Source organism: Herpailurus yagouaroundi, unplaced genomic scaffold (genome assembly GCF_014898765.1).
Source record: "Herpailurus yagouaroundi ecotype Mexico unplaced genomic scaffold, PumYag 160, whole genome shotgun sequence".
Lineage (NCBI taxonomy): Eukaryota > Metazoa > Chordata > Mammalia > Carnivora > Felidae > Herpailurus > Herpailurus yagouaroundi.
Window position 1 is genome coordinate 33,407,470 of NW_024412401.1, and position 20,423 is coordinate 33,427,892.

Genomic DNA, 20,423 nt, shown 5'->3' on the forward strand with positions numbered 1-20,423 from the left:
AGAAAAAAGTGTGGAAGCTTTCAAATTAAGTCTTCCTTTATTTAAAAACTAAAGCAATTTACACAAAATCTTTATTTCCTGATGATGCTGGTTAAATAAGGTATTATTAAGATAAAATCACATAAATTTTAAATTCTAGCTAGAAACCTCAATAAAAAATTTATAGCAAAGTTTAGAGAAATGAAATCATTTAACCATAAATCACATAACTACTCTTACTGTTTAAATTTCAACTGTTAACTACTAGTTAACCATACTCTGATGTCCTCCTTTGGTCTTTCATTTTCTCTTTCAAGGTTTAGACATAAAAGTGCCACTAAGGCTGGCATATGCAGTTGCTGATTTCCTTTTGCTTGGGAAGTCTAGGCCTTCAGTTATATACCATTTGTTTCTGCCTTCACTTACTAGAGAGAAAACAAGGTAGCAATTTGTCCCTATATAATTTCAAATTAACTGAAGGTCACTCTTTCCATGAACACTTACTGCAACAGTAAGTTTTACTTGCAGAAAATTTACTATATTACCTATTATGATAGTTTCAGTACGCATATTCTGAACTGGGGTAGCTGATTAGAGTTCAGCATGCGGTCACATCCTAGATTCTAACAAGCAATGAGAATATGGATACATGACTAAATGAGAATTGGCTTGGTTTACTTAGTGCAATTTTGAAAAGAGGTACCAAAATCTATAAAAACAGGTATTTATTTATTATACGGTCAGTGTTTGGATTCTGTCTTAAATTTAACCCGTATTCATCATAGAACCATACTATAATATCTTAAGTAAAGAGAACTCTGCTTATCAGACATTAACTTGATGAGATTTGGTTGCACATGGATCCTCAGATATACAATTTAATAATGTTTTTCTCCAAGAGCAAAGTAGTTCTGAAAATAACCACTAATTCATTATTGTACTTACAGCTATTTATGTACATCTAGTAATATTTCTTTCCTAGATTAATGTCACTAAAACAGAAGATTATACATAATTTTGTGTTAACCCAGGGTCTCATACATTTTAAATACTTATGTAATAAGAAAATAGCATACCTTGAAAATGGTATTAATTATATTACATTAAATTTTGATTCTATCAGTGGGATCACAAAAGACTACTTCACAGAAAAATCCTACCACGTGTCCCTTCTCCCATCCCCAAAAGAAAAACAAAACAAAACAAAACAAACAACTCTCCTTAAAAAAAAGGTCACATAAATCCCTGGATAGGATTCACCAACCACTTGAGAAGTTCTATGGATACTTACCCTGATATATCAGAGTAGATGGCAGTGTCTACAAAGTATGTTGGCAAGAGATGAAAAACCAACAGTAAGATGGCTTTGCACCCTAAGCCTTGTGTGAGCCACAGGTCTAGAACGGCAGGTATTGCCGCCCAGTATGTCCCCAGAAATGGCACCGCTCCGAGGATTGCTGCTAACGCTAATAAGAAATTGAAAGAAAAGCAACTGAACATGACATTAAAAGAGTGACAGGACATCGGAACCTCACAACTGGTTCCTCCTACTTAAAAGTTTACACCAAAACAAGGGAAATAAATACAAACTCAAATTTTAGCCCATGATAATGCCCTGTGTAACTGAATCTGCTAGTTAAACGGAGGTCTGATACCTTATATCTTAAAACCTGATGCTGAAAATCTTTCTAAAGTGTGTGTGTCTACATCCTGGGTTTCTTCTTAAGCAACAAAATTCTAGTATCCTGCAGTTGTTGTTGTCTCTTTTTTTCCTCCGAGAGAGAGAGAGAGAGAGAAAGAGAAAGAGCACATGCATGAGCAGGGTAGGGGCAAAGGGACAGAGAGGGCAGGAGACACAGAATCTTACACAGGCTCCATGCCTAGCATGGAGCCCCACGTGAGGCTTGATTTCACGAAGTTGGGGCTCAAGTTCATGACCATGAGATCTTAAGCTGAGCTGAAATCAAGAGTCAGATGTTGAACCGACCGAGCCACCCAGGTGCCCCCTGCAGTTGTTATTCTGAATCAATGGTTAGTTCATATACAGTCCTATAATGTAACTGTAAAGCATTGGTCCAAATTTGTACGGGATCCAAAGGCAAATTAAAAATTAGTTTCTAAACCTCAGAGAGGAATGTATAATCTTCACCTTGCTTCTAATAAAAATGAAATGTAATCTAAACAAAAACAAGAACAAAAGCCCTGCTAGTTGAAGGAGGTTACTTCATTTCTTTTTTTTTTTTTTTTAAACGTTTATTTATTTTTGAGACAGAGAGAGACAGAGCATGAACGGGGGAGGGGCAGAGAGAGAGAGAGAGAGACACAGAATCGGAAGCAGGCTCCAGGCTCTGAGCCATCAGCCCAGAGCCCGACGCGGGGCTCGAACTCACGGACTGTGAGATCGTGACCTGAGCTGAAGTCGGACGCTTAACCGACTGAGCCACCCAGGTGCCCCTGAAGGAGGTTACTTCAAGTTCACCCCCTTCCAGAGCTGTATGCCCACTCTCTCTCATCTGGTTCCCCTCCAGAGGAAAAGTCAGGCAGATATGGATTCTAGTTCTGGTCCTACCACTAACCAGGTATGTGACCTTGGAAAACTTTTGGTTTCTCACCTATACAACAGGAACACTACCTACCCTGCCTGCCTCACAAGGTCATTATAAAACAATGACCTCCATGTGTTGTCAGGCTGCTTGCATGTCAAAGAGTGGCTTAGCCAAGACTGAAGTAGGAAAGAACATGAATGAACTTGGGGATGTAAAGAAGAGTGTGTGGAGAAAAGGGGGAAATGGTAGAGGGTAGACAAGCAGCCACAGAAGTAAAGGAAAAGTGGAAGGAGAGGAGCAGAAATAATGCAGAGGAAAAAGTAAAAGATGGTTATTGAACCATCAAGGTGCTTATGGAATGAGGGCCTTATCAGAATAGATCCTAAGAGGTATGGAGACAGCTTATGTGCCCTCAGAGGCATTTGTCTTGCCCCTGGGACAGTATCCTTCATGGAACAGAGCTATTCGACCAACTCATTGCTCCCTATCAGTTCAATTCAAACATTTACTGAGTGCCAATTATTACTGAGTACCAAGTATTTACTGAGTACTGTGTGCTGTGCTAAGTGCTAGGACATTCACTCATTTATCAAGTACTTATGCAGTGCTTTCTTTCTGTTTTTTAATGTTTTATTTATTTTTGGAACAAAGAGCATAAGCAGGGGAGGGGCAGACAGAGAGGGAGACACAGAATCTGAAGCAGGCTCCAGGCTCCCAGCTATCAGTACAGAGCCTGATGCAGGGCTTGAACTCAAGACAGACTGTGAGATCATGACCTGAGCTGAAGTCGGAGGCTTAATCAACTGAGCCACCCAGGTGCCCCTTATGCAGTGCTTTCTAAGTGCTGGGTATCATTCTAGCTACTGGAGATACAGCATAAATAAACATTACAAATCATACTTCTGCTCCTAATCTAGACTAGATTACATCTCAAAATTTAGTATTTTAAATTTGAGGAAGATGACATTTCCCAACGTACGTAAAATGGCTTCATTTTCCTTAAATAGAGGACAGGGGAAGTTAGGGTACTATCGTTACCTGATGGTATGAAGACAATATTGATGCCAAATATAGTATGAGTCAGCCAAGTGTACAATCCGTAGAAGCCAGCCATTTTGAGGGAAGCATCAAACACCCCTCTAGAATACCCAAAGATAAAAGGGAAAGTAAATAAACACAGTATCACATTGCGATGCAAAAACGGAAGTTGTTCCAGGCCTCTGGCTACTTCATTCCAAATCTGATAACAACTTCAATTTTTCCAATGGCCTGAGAATGCCCTTTGCATTTTTATTTCAAAGAAACATAAAGCCTTTATTTTAAAACCCCAGAACAAGTTTAGTAAATTTCTCTGATGAAAAAAATAACTGAAATGAAACACCTTAAAATACCCTGCTCGCTGAAATAATTAATCAACTTTTCACCTCTGAAGCACATCTTCCACCACCAAAATAAATGGAAAATAAAAAGTAAGTATGACTCTCTTATTTCCGAGGACATAAACTCTAAGAAATCTGTGGCCAACCCTCCCCTTTGAAGACAAGTGCAAGAGAATTTAACCTGCATTTCATGGGTCTCCTCTTATTAACAAAGTTTTCCCACATTCCTTCAACTCTGCAACCAAGCCTACAGAGTAACTTCTACAAATGCTATCAAAGAATGCAGGTTATTGGGAGAGAATTTATGGAAGAAAAAGAAAATCTTATTACCTCCCAAGTAAAATGAGAGAGGAAAACACAAAAGGGGTAAAAACAGATCCACATAGTTGGTGATTAGTAGGAACAAAGTACATGAAAATCTGCAATAGCAGGTGCTTCAGCTTTGGTTTCCAGCTGGAAGATTAAGGTAGTGTTGTGTGAAGAGTAATAAGGAACTGCTCAGAGAGAACACAAAGGCAGCAAACCATAAGTTTATGATGCCAAAGGTATCATAAAATTACAAAACCAGGACTCTGGGGGGTACAGGGGAAGCAGGGTCATATACTCATGAGAGAAGGAAAAGCTGTCTATAATTAAAAAAAATCAGGGAACGTGGCAGCAAAGGGGACACTGTACACACAAAAGGAAACGATAAGCTTTTCCAAAGCATTCCAAGAGATGTGCTGTAAGAGCAAAGCCAACCTAGTGATTCAGTCATTGTAACAGGGTTCTGACACATGGATTTGGTGACACGGTGGCTCCCCAAATTGTGAAACCTTCTTCGTCATCCTGACCAGCAGCTTTCACTCAAGAATATGGGGTTGCCATGTGCCTCTGACAAAAAGATGCAGATTAAAGTCGTATCAAAAAGACCGAGAAGAAGGGAGAGAGCCCAGAGGAAACAGAAAAGATCTGAACTGAATAGGAGACGGAGGAAAAAGAAACTAGCAGAGCTTCAGGTTTTAAACCTGAGGGGGAGAGAATGGCAGTGTCTCAAAGACATGGAAAAGCCCAGAATGAGCGAAGACACGGGAGATAAGGGAATACATTTGGTTTGGGCAATGGTAAGAAATAAGGATGTTGAAAATACCCTTGAGGTAGCCGGAAATAAAAGACAAAGTCAATGGAGAACTTGGGACAAAAACTTTGAGATGTGCCAGAAGAGATGAATCATAGGAAAGGAGAAGATATCCCCAGGGGCAAACCTGGAGAAAAATGGGGCAATGGGCTGCATTCCCACAGGGGACCTAAGAACAAAAATACACCAGCCAAAGAGATCACGAAATCACTTCTGCAGTAGGGAGAAAAATCACTAGAGTGTAGTATTCCAAGAGACCAAACGAGAAAGAAGCTTTTGAGAAAGAGGGAATGGTATTAAGGTCAAATACCCCAGGGAGATTAATAAGAATAACGTCTAAGGAAAAAAAAGTACAGAATTGGAACAGAACTGGGGAGGTCAATGACAGAAGACAGATGTTTTCACCAACCTTAATGTTATTCAAAAATTTTTTCACCAACCTCATGTTATTCAAAAACTCTTAAGCCAAAATGAAGTTGACATCAAAGGTGCAACAAAATATTGCAACTGAATCTCCCCCTCTGGGTGGCACGTAGGCAAAACTCAATCCAAAAGGGACCACTTCTAGGAAACAGCACACAATCTCCCTTCTTCTTTACCTCTGGGAATACTGATTGCTGTAACATTCTCACTAAGGCAACTCGCAAGTAATTTTGTGGATCCTAAATGCATCCCATGCTGTTTACAGTTACTAAACATTTTCATGTAACCCAATGAAGGATGAAAAGGCAAGGCATTCCCCTCTATCTTATTACTTATGATCTGGTACACAAGGTTTTTATAAAACAGCAAAGAAAAATCCCCTAACAATTTACTAGTAGACAGAATTTTTTTTAGCTCCATCAAATTCCTAGCATTTTTTTCTTTTTTAATCAGCTTTACTGAACTATAATTTACAAACAATAAAATTCAACAAATTTTGGCAAATGTGTACAATTGTGTAACCATCATCACAATCAAGATATAGAACACTTCTACAGAACCCCAAAACGTTCCCTCATGCCCTTTGACAGTCTATCCCTCCTGAATCCTGATCCCTGACATCAACTAGATATGCTTTCTGCCACAATAGTTTTGCCTTTTCTAGAATTTCATATGAACATAATCATACATTATGCAGTTTTTTTATTTTTTTTTTTAATTTTTTTTTCAACATTTATTTATTTTTTTGGGACAGAGAGAGACAGAGCATGAATGGGGGAGGGGCAGAGAGAGAGGGAGACACAGAATCAGAAACAGGCTCCAGGCTCTGAGCCATCAGCCCAGAGCCTGACGCGGGGCTCAAACTCACAGACCGTGAGATCGTGACCTGGCTGAAGTCGGACGCTTAACCGACTGCACCACCCAGGCGCCCCTGTTTTTTTAAACATTTATTTATTTTTGACAGACAGAAAGAGACAGAGCATGAGCAGGGGAGGGGTAGAGAGAGGGAGACACAGAATCCGAAGCAGGCTCCAGGCTCTGAGCTGTCAGCACAGAGCCAGACGCGGGGGCTCGAACCCACGAACCGGGGAGATCATAACCTGAGTCGAAGTTGGACGCTTAATGGATTGAGCCACCCAGGCACCCCACATTATGCAGTTTTTTAAAAAATTGTGGTAAAATATACATACCAAGCAATTTGCCATTTAACCATTTTTAAGTGTATAGTTCAGGAGTGTCAAGGACATTCACACTTTCATTATGTAGCTTTTGTGTTGGGTTTCTTTAATCTCGTTCAATATTTTGAGATTCACCCACATGGTTATCAGCACTTTGTTCCTCTTTAACTGCTGAGTAGTCCATTATTTGGATATAGCACAATTAGATTATGTAATCACCAGCTGATGGACATTTGGGTTTTTCCAGTTTGGAGCTACTGTGAATAATGTTGCTATGAACACTTGAGCAGAAGTCTTTGCATGGACATACACCTTCATTGCGTTGCAGTAAATACCTAGGAATGGAGATGCTGGGTCATACAGTATGTTTTAATTTTATAAGAAACACCAGCAATTCCTTTCATCTCTCAATTCAAAGAAAGTGTAGAGTCCATGGACAATCAGCCAGAAGTCACTGCCTGCTATATTACACCACATCTCCCCAAGATGTGAGGCTAAATTTAATATTTATAGTATTATGGGGGTGGATACTGGCAGAAAGAGCAATTCAGCTCGTGAAAAGCTAAATGACAATGCATCTGAAGCCCCTACTAAGTGACCCAGTGGTACACTAGGTGCCCAATAAACAGTAACTATTTTTGGTGCTATGGTATTTACTATTTCTTGAGATCAGTATGTTTCATTGATGCTCAGAGTATTCTGATGATGAAGACTCTAGAAAGTTGTAGTGCAAGAGCTGAGTGTTCCTGAAATAAGAAGGTAAGGTCAAGAGACACTAATGTTTGCTAAGTACCCCATGTAGTAAATTGAGTAACAGCCCCACAAAAATGTCTATATCCATGCCCAGGCCCTATGAATATGTTACCTTATTTGGCAAATGGGACTTTGCAGATGTGACTGAGCTAAGTAAGCATTGTGAGATCAAGGCGATTATCCTGGATTACTGGATTGGCACAATGTAACTACACAAGTCCTGATAAGAGGGAGGTGGCTGATAAAAGACAGAGGTGATGGATGCACAAATTGTGAATATATTAAAACCACTGAATTGTACACTTTAAAATGGTTAAAATGGTGAATTTCATGTGTATGCATTTTATCCCAGTAAAAAAAAAAAAATTATAAAAAGAGGGATGTAGGAGAGTCAGAGTTACAGAAGGAGACATGAGGACAAAAGCAGAAGTCAGAGAGAAGGAGATATTTGAAGACACTACATTGCCAGCTTTGAACATGAAGGACCACAAGCCAAGGAGTGCAGGCAGCCTCCAGAGGCTGGAAAGGGCAAGGAAACCGATTCTCCCATAAAGCTTCCAGAAAGAACGCAGGCCTGCTGACAGTCTAATTTTAGGCCTTCTGACCTCTAGAACTGTCAGATAAAAAAAAAAATCTATGTGGTTTAAGCCACTAAGCTTATGGTAATGTTAGAGCTACAATCAGAAACTAACACAATCCAGTATGAGCCAAGCACTGCGTTACATGCTTTGTCTATGTCGTTCCATTGACTCCTTGCTGGGGCCTCTGATTCATCTGGAAAAGAGACGCTTGGGGCACTTGGGTGGCTCAGTCAGTTAAACATTCGACTCTTGGTTTTGGCTCAGGCCATGATCTCACAGTTTGTGGGTTTGAGCACCATGTCAGGCTCTACAAGGAGCCTGCTTGGGATTCATTCTTTCTTTCTCCCTCTGCTCCCTTCCCCATTTGTGCACACTCTCTCTCTCAAATAAACTTTAAAAAGAGAGAGAGAGAGAGAGAGAGAGAGAGAGAGAGAGAGACTGACTCTTGGTCAAAAATCAGGTAATCTGTTAAAATCTTTTCTCTAAAAAAGAAAAAGAAGAAGAAAGTTCAAAATGAGGGTGAGGGTGGGAGGAATGGTACTGAGCCAGTCACAGTTAAAAGGCGAGAAAACTCTTCTGGGAATTGTTGGATCGGTGTACTAGATCACTCTGGTACACTAACTCCAAATCCAGTCACCCAACTCACTAAAGATCAAGATGTTGGGTGAAGATGTATTTTTGGTATCCAGATTCCTATTCTATATTACGAAGATATGCACCTGCAGGACAAACATGTCCTTAATTGTCCTCAAGGCCAAGAGACCACCAAGAGAAGCCTGGGCAGCTGCATGACACCTGCATCTGGCTCTGGCCAGGGCCATTATTCGATAGTGGCTATCCCAGCTGACCACTTCCAAAAGGGGACTAAGGTTCAGTATACCCATCCCAAGGCAAACTGGGGTCCTAATCACCGTATTAGAGTGAAACGTTCTGGAAAATAGAAGTAGAACATGGGGAGAGGGGAGAGGAACAGAGCAGCAATGAAAGATGCAACAGGCCACATGTGGCGGCCACAATGTGTGTGTCTGTGCCTTGCTGGTGCAACGCTACGTAGAACTCTATGACCCACTCCACACCCAACGCACTGGCTTTTAGTCAGGTGGATGCCTATCGTGGGAACTAGTACATCCGAGTGATCTAGTGCACAGATCCAACAATTTCAAGAGGGTCGTTATTGCCTTTTCACTTGAGAATAACTCAGGCCCTCATTTTTTATTCTTTTTCCAGCCTTCATTAAAAAAAAAAAAAAACATGAACTACACTCCCAGTTTAAAAGACTTTCTTGATTTCTGACCAGCGGACTCTTTCCTGGATGAATGAGGGGACCAGACAGGGGATCAATGAAATAATACATGCAAAATGTGTAAGTCAGGGTTTGGCACAGTGGGTACTCAGCATATGTCAGTGTAGAGGATGGACAAAAGAAGGGACAGAAGTGAAGGCCATTGGCCTGGAGGTTAGGAGACCGCTCACAGAAGGAACATATGAATGAAACATAAGAGTGTTGAGGAAGCAAACAGTCAAGAACGCACTCATAAATGAGAAACGTTAGTGAAGGCAAACAGGACATGGATCCGGCAGGAAGAACAGGGCAACGGGGCCACAAGAGCTCTGGCTCTGTCACCCACTGCTCTGGAATCCCATTCTATCACTGATTAGTGTGGCATGATCTTCAAAACTGTACAACTTCTCTGAGCTTCACTCTTCCTAACTGTCAAATAGAGATAACATTTAACTTCATAATGTTGGCATTACGGCAAGCATTCACTTCATAACGGTATGATGGACATTAACACTGCAACTCAAGTGGTAAGCTTAGTGACTGTTGCACAGTAAGCAATTAAGTTGGTGCTTTCAGAGAATTGTGTCACTATTACCAGGTCGCATTGTAGTAAGGCTAAAAATAACGCACGTGGTAACTTTCTCTTTTCTCCTGGCGGTTTTTGGAAGAAAACCAATCTTTGCTACGTGCTAAAGGGGTGCAGGGTACGGCAAAGCTGAGAGTGAAAGTAGCATACCACAAAGTTTTAGACTTAAGTTTTTTAAATTATAAGGTACCGATGAAGCTACCGGAGCAAAAATCCAAAATACTGAGTGTATAATCACTCATCTCTCAGGTTCTTTGGAACCTGAAATTCAGAGACTGGGAATTGTTCATTTTCATAATCTAACACAACTTCATTTGACACAAAATTAATGGCATACACAATACAGTTTGAACGGGTTACCAGAAATCACTACTTTAATCACTGCAGGCGTATTTATTCCTTATAATAATATCAATAAAAGATCATTCTCTCATTTCATTCATTCAATGATGTCGATCCATTAATCAACACTTTTTAGATATTCAAATTCAGTAAGCATTCTTCTATCTTGCCATCCAGGAAAGACACTCTGATATACTGCACCAAATCTCTTGTAAAAATCACAAAAGCTCTGGCTTGTGGCATTTTTCTAAGGGTGGTTACATATGACCCGTGCCAGGTGAATGCATGGTGCCACTGGAAATTACCCTTCCCTTTGTAACTATTCACAACCATATGATCAAGCATCTACTATGGAAATTTACAGGACAATCTGCATCAAATTCATCAGGCTATAATAGGTATGTAACATCAGTCTTCCTCTACTGTCTACTTCAATCCTCTCTCTTGAATAGAGTGTTTGCCTGTGCTCAGTCTTCTGGGACCTCTTTTTTTCCAGTGATTCTTCAAAACTCATTGACATTATTCTCCAACTGCATCTCCAGGCTTTCCCAGCACTCAGCAATTTAACAGAATCAAATTCAGAAGACACTGGATGCTCTTTTCTTCCCATGTTTTGGTAGCTCAGTTGAGCTGGCTTAGCAGGTCTGATGTAGCTCAAGGGATGGGACTGACACCAGCCACAGAGGTGGAAGCTCCCCACTTTCTAACAAGGTCGCATCCTCATTCAGAAAGCTTCCACCGTTAGACAGTCCTATCTATTATACACAGAGCCATCAAGGGCAGGGTTCCCTTCAACTGGAAGGCAGGCTACAGGGCATCCAATCCAACGGGGGTCCCTAAACATACCTCTCTGTGAATAAAAATTCCAAATTCATTCACAATCAGTCTTTGTCTAAGTTTTCCCCTAATAAACACTATTGTGCATTTATACTGTACGGTACTAAAGACGTGTGTCCATGCCTCGTTTATACAACTGTATGACTGATCCTTAAACAACACATTTGAACTACACTAGTCCACTTACGTGCGGATTTTTTTTTTTTTTTTTTGATATGGTATTGAAAATGTATTTTCAGGGCACCTGGGTGGCTCAGTCAGTTAAGCATCCAACTCTTGGTTTGGGTTCAGGTCATGATCTGACAGCTTTGTGGGTTCAAGCCCCACATCAGGCTCTGTGCTGGCAGCATGGAGCCTGCTTGGGATTCCCTCTCTCTCCCTCCCTCTGCCTCTCTCTCTCTCTCTCTCTCTCTCTCTCTCTCTCTCAAAATAAACAAACTTAAAAAAATGTATTTTCTCTTATGATTCTCTTAATAACATATTCTTTTCTCTGGCTTACTAAACTAAGAATACAGTATACAATAAGAACAACATACAAAGTATGCTTTAACTGACTGCTTATAAGTAAGGTTTCTAGTCAACAGTAAGCTATTAGCAGTTAACTTTCTGGAGAGTCAAAAGTCCTATGTGGATTTTTGGCAGTGTAGGGTGCTGGTGTCTCCTAACCCCCACATTATGCAGGAGTCAACTGTATATCTAACTTCTCTGCACCAGGGGCTTGAACTGGTTTCAAGCGCCTGCTTAAGATTTAGTTCTTAACCAGCTCTCTCCTCACTCTTTACAAACTCTAAGATGCAACTTAACTCTTACAAGTTTGCTAATACTTTCCTTCAACTCTTAGCCCACTCTCAATTCTGACCAAAGGGGTGTTCTTGGGAAGAGAGATGGCGAGGAAGCTTAAAAAAAAGAAAAGAAAAATGGGTCTGTTGTTACTTTTCTAAAAGGAGAAAACTGGCCAGACAACCCAGGATTTGATCAGATGATCTGCTTTTGCTGGAACGCGATTTGAAGCAAGGAGGGGGTTGGGGTGAATGATAAGCCACAGTCAAGGAGCTCTATGCCCTCAGAGGATACAGGACTCTAAACCAATAGACAGGTAGCGTTCACGTGTCTAAGTAAGAAGGAAAGAAAGGAAAGAATCCAAAATCAAATTCTGCCTGCTCCCAACATTTCATTACACTGGTTCTGCCCTCTTTTCTTTCTAAAGGTCAACTGGGAAGGCTATCAGATTATTGTTCCCTCAGGCAACAACAACAAGCATCACCTTACCAATGTTCTGTACTGCCCCTCAAGAGAAGGCCAGGTAGTAGAGAGGGCAGGCCGGCTTCCAGAAACACAGCATATAAAATTACCAATCGTACATAGTATCCCCCAGCTCTTTTCATTACTACCTAACCTCTCTTGAAGTTACATCTTCCACCCTTTCCGGGTTCATCTGTCCCAGAGACCCAGCTCCACACAGTAAAAAGCACAGAAACCTGGTTGACACTGGATTTCCCTGTTCCAGAAGGGAAGGTCACGCTGTATGCACAGACCTAGCATGCTGCTGAGAAGCACAGGGAGAAGCCGCTTCTGCGGAAACCTTCCATCCCCACCGGGAAAAACAGTGAGTCACAGTCACACACAGAAGGGTACAACAGTGGCATCACATTAAGTCATCTGGAATCCGTGGCAGTAGAAATATTAATTCAATGTTTTTATATCATTACTACATGGTTTTGTGTCTTTGACAGTGCCTGCTGATAATGGATGCTTACTCTAACTAAAAAGTGAACAGTATATAGGCAAATAGCAAACATTTGTATCTCAACACTAGTTCTATTATAAGGCCATTAAAATTAATTTAGCAATTCTTTAAAGCATCACAATGAGAAACTAAATACAAGACAAAGTTTCTTAAGGTCATTCCCTTGGAAACTTGATGTAAAGGTTTAGAATTATTAGACCAATCTTTAATCAAGTAGGTTAAAAAGGCATTCTTTTTACTGAGTTGGTTATTATTGAAGAACTCCAGCTAATATGATTTTCCCAAATATGCATAAGAGATTGTGTCACTCTATTCCAGTGTTAGGAGAGCTATCTCTTCGAATAAATGAAAATACACTCTTACAGCTTTAAACTCTTCCTTACACATTTTAATTTAAACAAATGTTTATAACCTTAGATTCATGAGAATTTCTTTGCAACGAATATTTGTTTAAAGTCAAAAATGGAAATACGGAATTACTGAATGATCAGCACTGATTTTTTTTTTTTTTTTTTTACCCAATACCTTTAATTCTCCATAGTTGGAGGGATAGAGGTGAAAAGTACATTCATTTTCCAAATTAAAAAAAAAAACTCAGTACATACATTCTCCCATCTAATTCCTAAGTAAGACTCCCACCCACTGGCACTGAAAACCTGTAATCCCACAAGCAAGAGCCATACCCGTGTGCATGCACTCATGTGAAAATATCACACACACTAAATTGCACTGAGGCCGTGACAACATGCAACTTAGTAATGTGCAATATCTCCACCAGAGCAAGCAGAATGGGAGCATCGGGGAAGAAGGATGTGATGCAAACATTCAGGACACGACATGCTCTAAAGGGACAAAAGTGGTTTGGGGGTAGGAGATGCATGCCACTAACTGAAAAATTCATGAAACGAAAACCCAAATGAACACACAAACGTATTCAATTTAGAAGAACACTTATTCAGATCTGAGAATCCTAACTGAGGTTCAACAATTCAACGAGACGGTGATCATCAAGTAGCCACATATTTCATAAGGCAAAGCTTCAAAAGCCAAGACACTGCCACTGCCTGGTCATGCAGTTAACTCCCAATTTCAAGTCCACTTTTAACTTATTGATGGATCATATAAAATGAGTTCAACGATTTCCACTTGACTGCAACACTGATGATGACTAATGATTGATGTTTATAAAATCTGAGATCACTGATAATTTGTAGACTGAAGTGCCCTCTGAGGACCGTATAATAACATTTTCATAAACACTTGTTTAATATTTTTCCTCTTAAAATCTTTGTCCGTGAAGAAACATATTCCATCTTGAACACAATCCTTCAGAATGAAAAATGTGACAAGAGCTCTTAAAACTAGAACTTACTATTATCTTACATATGTGAGAAGGTTCTACAGAGGCATCTCTATAAAACCTGTACATTCCAGGTCTTGCATCTGACCCAGGAAAGAAAGAGACAATAAGCACGGAGACTGCTAAAAATCGTCTGGAGTTATAATCTTTAATTCACATAACTTGATACAGCCGTGGTTACACAAATGGGCCAGACAAATTAACTAGTCTGTACTGTAGTTTTCAATTTTGAGAGCCATTAAGATTACAGTTCTGGTACTGAGGGTTTAAGCTTTTTCCTATATTAAAAACATGATAAGATATGGGGCGCCTGGGTGGCTCAGTCGGTTAAGCATCCGACTTCGGCTCAGGTCACGATCTCGCGGTCCGAGAGTTCGAGCCCCGCGTCGGGCTCTGTGCTGACAGCTCAGAGCCTGGAGCCTGTTTCAGATTCTGTGTCTACCTCTCTCTGGCCCTCCCCTGTTCATGCTCTTCTCTCCCTGTCTCAAAAATAAATAAAACATTAAAAAAATAATAAAAAAATAAAAAAAAGACATGATAAAATAAATGGATTTTGTACTAGTATGCTTTGGAACCAAGACATGGGCTACTGTTACAGTGCATACTTAGTCTGTACAATCCCAAGAAAATAAGGCAAATCTAATTTGTAAAAAGGCATTTATTTCTTATCTCTGTAGATGACCACACTCTTTCTAACCTCAAATGCCCTTGTGGGCCAAAGACCTGATTTTTTAGCCGCCAGCCTCATATGACTATTTAAACAGTCTTAACAGTACCACAAAGTTAAGTCATCTTCTGCCTCAACCAGCTCCTCCTGGAAGAAGGTATACCGGAAGGATATGTGCTTTCAATCAGCTGGAACGACATGCAAGTCACAGCTCCGCTTACCAACTCCAAGCAACGATGACATTAAAATATTAAGTTTAAAACAAAGGAGTTGGCATATTTGTATGAAAACAAAAGTGACTCAATGCCAGACAGACAGGACAGTTGACCAGCGGTTCACTCTAAGAAAGCCGAACAAGAGAAAACTCAAGAACTGTGATTTAAAAACAGAAAAGCTTTTGTGAGAATAACAGTCAGTGCTAATAAAGATTACTTCAGGAAAATGAAGTATCAGCTTTCTTGAAGTTCTTAATGGGACAAGGTAGATATTTTTCTGTAAGGCTTGGCTTAAGTTACACTGACTGAAAGGATTCTGTCAGCCTTTGATAAGGTTGATTCACTAGTTTCATCCTACTGGGAAGATTGAAGGTTATTTTTCTTTCTGGTCGAGTTATTTACACAAACTTCTTTAAGCCAGACAGATGTCACTTAAACTAACGTGAATTTATTGCTAAGAGTTTTCAGCATTTTATTTACTCAATAAAGATGATAACCAATGGTCGTGCAGGCTTAAAAGGAATGCTAAAGCCAGCAAGTGACTTCCCCGAAGATAGCTTCACCCTGAAAACTGTTACAGTAGATGATGCACTCCCAAACTTGGAATCTTTACATAGATGGCCCCATGTGGATACCCAAGAGCACCAGAGAGGATAAGGGCATTTTTAAAATTCTACCTGATGGCTAATAAAGGAAGCAAGATATTGAAGACTTTACCCAGGCCTTGCTAGTAGGAAAAAGAAAGAAAACCCAGCAAACTTTCTAGGAAGAATATATTTCAAGAACATGTGTGTTATTTGAATGTAACTAAGGTTTTTCAGAGACCAAAATGGTATCCTCAACCAGTTATTAAATAAACACAATGAAGAAATAAGCCAAGATCAGTCAGAGAGAATTATCCAGTCAAATCAAGATTTCTGTGGAAGACTAGTTCAAAGCAATGCTATTTTTTATAATAATTTTTTCATGTTTTATTTTATTTATTCTTGAGAGAGAGAGAGAGAGAGAGTGAGCGCACACAAGAGAGCAGAGGAGGGGCAGAGAGTGAAGGAGACAGGGAATCCCAAGCAGACTCCGCACTGTCAGTGCAGAGCCTGATGAAGGGCTCAAACTCAAACTGTGAGATCATGAGCTCAGCGGAGATCAAGAGTTGGATGCTTGGGGCGCCTGGGTGGCGCAGTCGGTTAAGCGTCCGACTTCAGCCAGGTCACGATCTCGCGGTCCGTGAGTTCGAGCCCCGCGTCGGGCTCTGGGCTGATGGCTCGGAGCCTGGAGCCTGTTTCCGATTCTGTGTCTCCCTCTCTCTCTGCCCCTCCCCCGTTCGTGCTCTGTCTCTCTCTGTCCCAAAAATAAATAAACGTTGAAAAAAAAAACTTTAAAAAAAAAAAATAATAAGTGGAAACATAAATGCCAACCAATGATTCACTATTCAAAATAAGTTTAAGAACACCTGGCTAACAACTTATTACAAAAAGAAACTCTAACGGATGATATGAGGATTTAATTTGGGTATAGCTATTCATACGCAGTAAAAATGTAGTAGAACTCTAACAAGTCCCAAGCAATAAGAGGAAAGGGTAGGGAAGGAGCAGAGCTAGGTTTGAGCTGCAAAAGGCCTTTCCCTACCTGAAATGACAAAGAGGAAAAAGGAGGGCAGAAGCCAGTGACTTGGAAAGAGCGTATGAAGAAAAAAAAGTTGAGGAATCATCTCATTCAAAAGCCCAGCCTGCAATACATGGACCCCAGAAGACATGGGAAGTTTCTGGCCAGAACCTGTAATGCACATCCAGCCCATGACTTAAAAATAACCAAAATCTTTGCATTTCCAGTTTCCAGGCTAACTTCACGCAAAGGGCACAGAGCCCAGCTGCAGAGGGAGAGAGGAAGAAATAGAAAGACCATTTATTCTTCTCCCGGGACAAAGCCGCAGTTCCTGAGCTCTAAGAGAAGGGGGAGGTGTATGCGTGGTACAAGAGGGGTTTCTCCCCAGCAAGCGACATGAGCTGCGGCGGGAGCAAGAGCCTGCACGGGGTGAGGGGGCTGTAGCTCACAGGGCTGACAGCAGGATACCGAAACTGAATTTTTCTTCTTATCGAAACTTGCGCTGCTCACATTATTCTCTCAAAAGGAAATTAAAAATTTTGAAAATACCAGGGTCCATCACTAGTTTTGCACTGATTATTAGAAAGGCTCAAGACTGAAAACAGGCTTCTCACAGAAAGCAGTGTCTAAAGGAAATAAGAATAGCATAAATCTTATCCCTACCTGATAGCTTCTTCCACAGACTGGCCAATAATATTAGAAGAAGGACCTGGCTGAGATAGTGGTGTCAGGCTTATCACCCACTTCACTGGCTTGTAGTACTCATCACTGGAACTTAATAGATAAAATAGTGTGGTCAGGAAAATTATCTGCAAAACAAAGGACAGTATCTCCTAAAAAATCACATTTGGAAACTACAGGAAGGAAACACAAATGGAACCAAGAAAACGCTTCACTGAGGAAGGAGAGGTAACATGCTCTTATCTACATGTACATACCAGAGATAGCACAAAATTGAGAAGGGCCGTCCCGCTGTAGAAGAGGATGGTCAGGAGGGTGGTGACGGTGGTGAAAAGCAGGCTCACGTTCCGGCTCATGACAATCCACAGAGACTCTAAGATCTGATGAAGAGGGAAAGCTGAACCATTAGAACTAATCCTGAGGAAAGAAGTTCCGACAGCTATCTACTGTGCTTTCAATACAAGAGCGTTAGTACCAGAAAGTGAAAAGACAAGAACGGAGTAGTATTTTATGGGGGGGGAAATACGTTATCATCTGAAAACACTTGACTGTTGAATAGTAAGGAAAATGGTTAAGAAAATCACAGTGAATCTAGCTCCAAATCATATCAGGTAGCCATTAAAGATATGTGTATCATAACACAGAAAAACATTTTATGACATAATTATAAATTGAAAACGGGGCATCTGGGTGGCTCAGTTGGTTAAGTTTCCAACTTTGGCTCAGGTCATGATCTCACAGTTTGTGGGTTTGAGCCCCACATTGGGCTCTGTGCTGATAGCTTGGAGCCTGGAGCCTGCTTTCAGATTCTGTGTCTCCTTCTCTCTCTCTGCCCTTCCCCCACTCATGCTCTGTTTCTCTCCCCAAAATAAACGTTAAAAAATCATAATTAAAAAAAGTAAAATGTAGGAAACAAAAATTTTATATATAGCATGATTTTAACTATGTAAAAATGATATGTGTAGAAAAAAAACCTACAGGAGAATATGCCAGAATGCAACCTGTATAGGATCATTAGTGCAGACATGAACATTCTAGTATTTGTCTTATTAGCTGCCTCCCCTCTTGCCATCTCCAACTTAGATTCACCTACAAATACAAAAGTATCACTTCGATGATTTCACTAAAATCACAATAAATAGGATAGGGTCAAGGGCAGAGCTCTACAGCTGACTATCTTTCTTCAGATAGATGATGACCCTACTGAATTCCTTTGATCCATCACCTGTAAATTCACTAGAATCAGTTATTAAAACGGTCACTAATATATGCTAAATGCTACTATAATACACGTTAAACACTACTAGAAGAAGATGTACAATATCTGTGGCACACCTAGATGTTTTCATTTCCTATCTTCTCAGGAACTTAAATTCCCTCTTGACAATATCTGTCCCGTGAGAGAAGCAGTGCAGAGGATACCAACTTCATTTTAAAGATAGACAAACTGAAGCTCAGAGATGTTTTAAAACTTGCCCAAGGGCCTTGGAGCTAATAATTGGAACTAGAGCTGGGACCAGAATTCTAACGTCTGGTTTTATTTTGGTGTGCCCTTTCCAAAACAGCAGCTCTGTTTTTTGTCATATGTACAAGTTACACCATCTGTTCTATGAAAGGCCTATCCATTCCTTTCCTGTCTCAAATGTATCATTTATAAAGGCGTATTTTGTTGTCCCCGGCATTTCTTGCAAACCTCAGCTCAGTCTTCACAGGAGAGCCTTTGCAGGCTGGTTTCATTTACAATAACTCCTTACATAATGTCTTCAAAATGCCTTGCAATGCCTACAAAAATATGCATGACTGACCATTTGACCTTGTGGGACAAAGAATGGATGAATAATACCACTGATTCCAAGAAACAAACCAACAATACCCTTATTTGTGATTTTTACATGCATTCTTTTGGGGGTTTCTGGCATTTTGGAATTTTTATTAAAAAAGTTTTTAAATAGTTTCTGGGTCACCCTGGTAGGAAATACTCTGTGACAATTCTTAAGAAATTAACTGAAGACATTAATTGTAGACTGGTAGTCTCCAACAACAATCAAGTAACATTTCTGTGTACCCAAGGGGATTAGGAAGAAAGGTTCAGACCATGAGAGCTATCGGATATTACAAGAATATAGGCAGAAATAAAAAATCCGATCAAGGGTTGACTTCGACGCATTAAGATTTTTTTCTGATGAGACAGGTAGTGACGTTAAAGAATGTGATTTTTTTTTATACTTTATAAGAAAATGTGTTGATATTTAGAGGATGTACAGAAAATCAGTGAACCAATAGTCTAAATGACCAGTGCATATTACAAAAGCATATAAGAGTAAAAGACCCATTTCTATTCAAGACAGATCAATGGACTTCCATGTAAGGCAGTACAAAAAAAGTTTATATTGATATGGTTTCAAATTCCACACTGCAATTAACATTTAAAAAGTACCATTTGTTGAGTTTTGGTGTAGTATCAAAGAATAGCCACAATTATCTGAAAAGGCTATTAAAAGACTCCCCTCTTTTCCAACTACGTATCTGTAGGAGGCTGGATTTTCCTCAGATACTTCGATCAAAACAATGTATTCCAATAGACTGAATGCAGAAGCAGGTATGAGAATCCAGACATTAAAGAGATTTGCAAAAAAGTAAAAGAAAGTCACTCTTCTCACTGAGTCATTTTTTGTTTTGCAAAATGGTTATTTTGCAGATGCAAAAAATGTGTTAATATATAATGTTATTTTTTGTGAACTGATAAATATTTTAAAGTTCTCAGGTTTAACTGCTAATACAATAATAATCCATAGAACCCACATGAACAAACAAAAACTCTGGAATCCTCAGACCAAGAAGTTTGACAACCACTGGACTAGAGAAAACAGATTATCAAACACATAAACTCTTAGAACTGAAGGACATGAATTTCTAGATTTAACTCCACACTGTGATAGCTGTATTAGGTGAGTGGGAAGAAGGGGAAGTGTGAGTGCAGGGATTGGGGGAGGAACCGAAAGAGCTGTAAGAAAACCCCACAGGTGATAGAAGAGAGCACTGAGGGACTTCAAAGTCACATCTTTATCTTCATCTTCCAAATTAGGAAACCAAAAGATAATACCTAAAATTACAAAACCAAGAAAGACCAGTATAAATATTATTTTGG

General features: G+C 40.0%; 1 protein-coding gene across 4 annotated transcripts in view; it reads right to left on the bottom strand.

Annotated features, from left to right (window-relative positions):
- The window catches only part of TMEM245 (transmembrane protein 245), a 99,965-nt gene that overhangs the window by 16,639 nt on the left and 62,903 nt on the right, over positions 1-20,423 (bottom strand). For all 4 annotated transcript variants that reach the window (XM_040481912.1, XM_040481913.1, XM_040481910.1 and 1 more), the window contains 4 exons: positions 17,533-17,655; positions 17,258-17,403; positions 3,564-3,664; positions 1,271-1,445 (listed from right to left, as the gene is read on the bottom strand). In XM_040481912.1, the coding sequence (XP_040337846.1) occupies positions 1,271-1,445; positions 3,564-3,664; positions 17,258-17,403; positions 17,533-17,655 (545 nt within the window). The remainder of the gene's footprint in view (positions 1-1,270; positions 1,446-3,563; positions 3,665-17,257; positions 17,404-17,532; positions 17,656-20,423) is intronic.